This window comes from Polypterus senegalus, unplaced genomic scaffold, assembly GCF_016835505.1.
Source record: "Polypterus senegalus isolate Bchr_013 unplaced genomic scaffold, ASM1683550v1 scaffold_225, whole genome shotgun sequence".
Classification (NCBI taxonomy): domain Eukaryota; kingdom Metazoa; phylum Chordata; class Cladistia; order Polypteriformes; family Polypteridae; genus Polypterus; species Polypterus senegalus.
In genome coordinates, this window is record NW_024378766.1 from 1 (window position 1) to 3625 (window position 3625).

Sequence of the window (3625 nt, forward strand, 5' to 3'; positions counted from 1 at the left end):
AGCATCAAGCACACGCTGCCTCTGCCATTCGCTATTTGAACTGCTCTTCACTTCAGAGTCTTTCCTGTATGGACCTCGCGGATCACAAACAGTTTCATCCCAAGAGCTCTAAACGCACTCAATCAAGTGCTCCTTGTAGAACTGTTTGTACTTATGAGTACAATCACCTCACTGGAAACCTGTGATACAGTTATAATATCGCACAACCTGAGCCACTTTATAAAGCCCATACATATGATGACGATATCATTATTAATATGAAGTGCAGCAAAATATGTTGATTATATTGTAGAGATAAAACTTTATCTTCATTTAAATAATCTATATTGTTAATAAATAAACCTGTGACGACACAGTGGCGTAGTGGTAGCGAGGATCTGGAACTTCGTTCACGGATTGTTCCTGCCTCACTCTGTTTTCTTGCTTGTGCTGGCGTGACACTGGAAAGATAGATGGATAGAATAATTAAATATGTACTATGAAGATATTTCAATGTTCCTTTAAAGTTTTGAAGAATCGTCGTTGTAAGCTTACAGATGGCTTAACATCTATTACAGAGCTTATTGTGTGGCGATTGGGTATTTGGAGAAAGAAAAGGAAGGACAGTAATTGGAGTTTAGTACGACAGAAAGAGACAGAACTGCTGCAATAAAGTATTTCATCGAAGGTCGCACATGGCGCCGCAAGCATCCTGTGTGAGACCTGAACAATCACTATGCCACCATGTTTCCATGTTTAATAACATGCTTTAAATCCAATCATATCATCATGAAAATGATATCACGTATACTTCTTAGTATTTTAAGAATTCAGAGAGCTGTAATATCATGAATATAATGGATTCTATGTCCTGTCGGAGAACGAGAAAGCCGGTTTAAGAATCACGTAGTGATTCACACACATAGAGCACACAGAAGATCAAATACAAAACAAAGCATTTAACGTGCTACTTTAATTACGATGGGATTTGAGAAACTGAAAATTAAATGATTTTAAGATGAAGTTTATGATGTTCTACTTTAATGACAAAATAAACTACGTGATTAAAGTGGACATTTTGAGATTAAAGCTGACATTTTGTGCTTTTTTCCCCACTGTGTGCATAATTTTTTTTCTCAGTACCTTAATAAGCTTTCATATGACACTCAGATGGTGGGCTACGACTCACCTTTTCACAGCGACTTTGATATCTGACAACTTCTTTTTTATTTTGGGCACTGTGCGACTTTGTGAACTTGAGCTTTTCAGTTTCTCCAACACTCTATGTCTCTCGATCAGCTTCCCTTTGTTGTTTATCTCACTGTTTACACCAACAAATAGTAAGTTTTTCTATGCCTCCACTTGGTATTCGCTGAAATTGCTCTATTTTCCCTCTTACTTTTCCCATTGTCTTTTCACAGAAGGCTGACTTTAAGAGCTGTTTAAACTGAGTGGCATATTCAAAGAGATGTAATTCTGGCAGGAGTTGGGGCGGGACAGCAGGCGCATCCACGTGCGTTAATTTTCACACTGACCGGGATTTATGGAGCGGAAAAATGTGGAAGTTGGAGAACACACAGATTTATGCATCTGGATTTTTTTATGTGTAAGCACATTTCCGCTTTTGTGCTTATGTCATGTTAGAGTGTGAATTTTACGCAGGGCGTTATGCATGAGGGCCCTGGAGTTTTGTATGTTTTATGTGGAGTCTTCGTTCCATCACAAGCGGTGTCCTGTCTTACACTCCGTTATTTGGCTTACAGAGCTCACCTCCTAAACAATCAAAGAAAGCTTTCCTGTTAATAAGTTCAAACAGCACACACATATGTTGATAGGCCATAACAATGTATAGTAGTTTAGTTTAATTAAAACAAAAGATAAAAGCTACAAACATCTATTAAAGCTGAAGGTACGTAACGGACACTGGGATTTCTGTTGTTCCAATGTGCAGAACTCGCAGTAGTAATCGAGAGACGCTGGCGTGCACAAGATTGGGTTTTTGTTATTTAGTCCTGACAGTTAATCAAGTGACAGATAATCGAGTTTTACTGTAGACGAAGAGATTTCTCTGTCACATTAAATGCACAAATTCCTTAAATCAAAGTTATTCAAACAGTTTCCATTAAACACTAAACATCACTCACCTGCTTTTCTTTTCTTTCCGTCTCCAGCTCGACCATTTTATGACCGTTATGTCCAGACACCACACACATCATGCAGATACAGGAATCAGCAGTTTTACAGAATATCTCCAGACTTTTCTGATGTTTCTCACAGAGTTTCTCCTTCAGATTTCTATCAGGATCAACCAGCTTGTGGTGCTTCAGGGCATCTCCTTCATAGTGAGGCTGCAGGTGAGTCTGACAGTAGGAGGCCATGCAGGTGAGACAGGACTTCACCACTCTGAACTTCTTACCATAACAAAAGTCACACTCCACGTCTCCAGGGCCAGCATAATTCTGAGGAGGAGGAGAACTGAGTGTCGACTTCTTCAATTTCTTGATGACTTCATTCAGCAGAGTGTTTCTGTTCAGCTCAGGTCTTTTGGTGAAGGTGTGTCTGCACTGAGGACAGCTGCACACTTGGCTCTGATCCCAGCAGTCTGTGAGGCACTTGAGACAGAAATTATGTCCACAGGGGATGGTGACGGGGTCAGTCAGAGTGTCCAGACACACCGAGCAGGTGAACTCATCCTGTAATCCACACAGCTGGGCTTCAGCCATCGTCAGTCTGAGGAGAGGTAGGCAGAGAGAATCAGTCAGACAGACAAGGAAGTGACTTGTGAAGAAACAAAAGTGAAAGTTTGTCTGAGCTCAGTGAGGATGATGATGATAATTCCCCACTGCCAGTCCCTCTGTAATAGCCCACCTCAGACTTCACTTAAGTACATAAGAGTGACCCGTCCAGTCTGTCACTTCTCAGTGCCCCACACGGATTCGCTGTCACCAGCACTAACAAATGTACAGATGTCTCTGAGACACATGAAGACTCGTATAACATTTGGTTTTATGCCAGTTACCAACTAAGGGGGTCTTACTTCTGCCGCCCTTGCTCTTCTGTAGCCAGCAGACACACCACATGCACTTCAGTTCAGGTCATCTACCTCAACCTAAACATATTCAGGCCTGGCCTGTACTTGGATTGGAGACCATCTAGGAAAAGTTTGGGTGTCTACTGGAAGAGGTGTTGGTGTGGCCAATAGGGGGCTTACCCGGTGGTCTGAATGTGGTTCCTAATGCTCCAGTGCAGTGATGAGGACACTGTGCTGTATAAATGGTGCTGTCCTTCAGATGAGGCATAAAACTGAAGTCCTGACTCTCTGTGGTTATTAAATATCCCTGTGTGTCCTCCATAAAGAAGTCTTTGCTAAATTGCCCTCCAAAGCCTTGTCATTGTGTCCCCCTAATCGTCCCCTGTCTCTCATTAGCTAACTGTTTCTCTCACCACTTCGCCTTCTAATAGCTCATGTGTGTTGAGCATTCTGGCACATAAATATCTGCATTCACATCATCAAGTGGATGCTGCACATTAGTGGTGTGTGAAGTGGTTCCCACTCACTGTGTAGAAGAGCTTTGAGGAGTGAGAAAAGCACAATAAAAATATTAATAATTATTATTATCATTCAAGTGCAACCTCTCAGCGTTGA

The 3625-nt window shown here is 41.5% G+C and overlaps 1 protein-coding gene across 1 annotated transcript; it reads right to left on the reverse strand.

Annotated features, from left to right (window-relative positions):
- Window positions 1-2225: 2225 nt before the first annotated feature.
- Window positions 2226-2713, reverse strand: LOC120519678 (E3 ubiquitin/ISG15 ligase TRIM25-like; the record flags this gene model as incomplete). The annotated part of the gene is made up of 1 exon (XM_039742560.1): window positions 2226-2713. A coding segment is annotated over exon 1 (477 nt), but the record flags the coding sequence as incomplete, so codon positions are not given.
- Window positions 2714-3625: the final 912 nt, after the last annotated feature.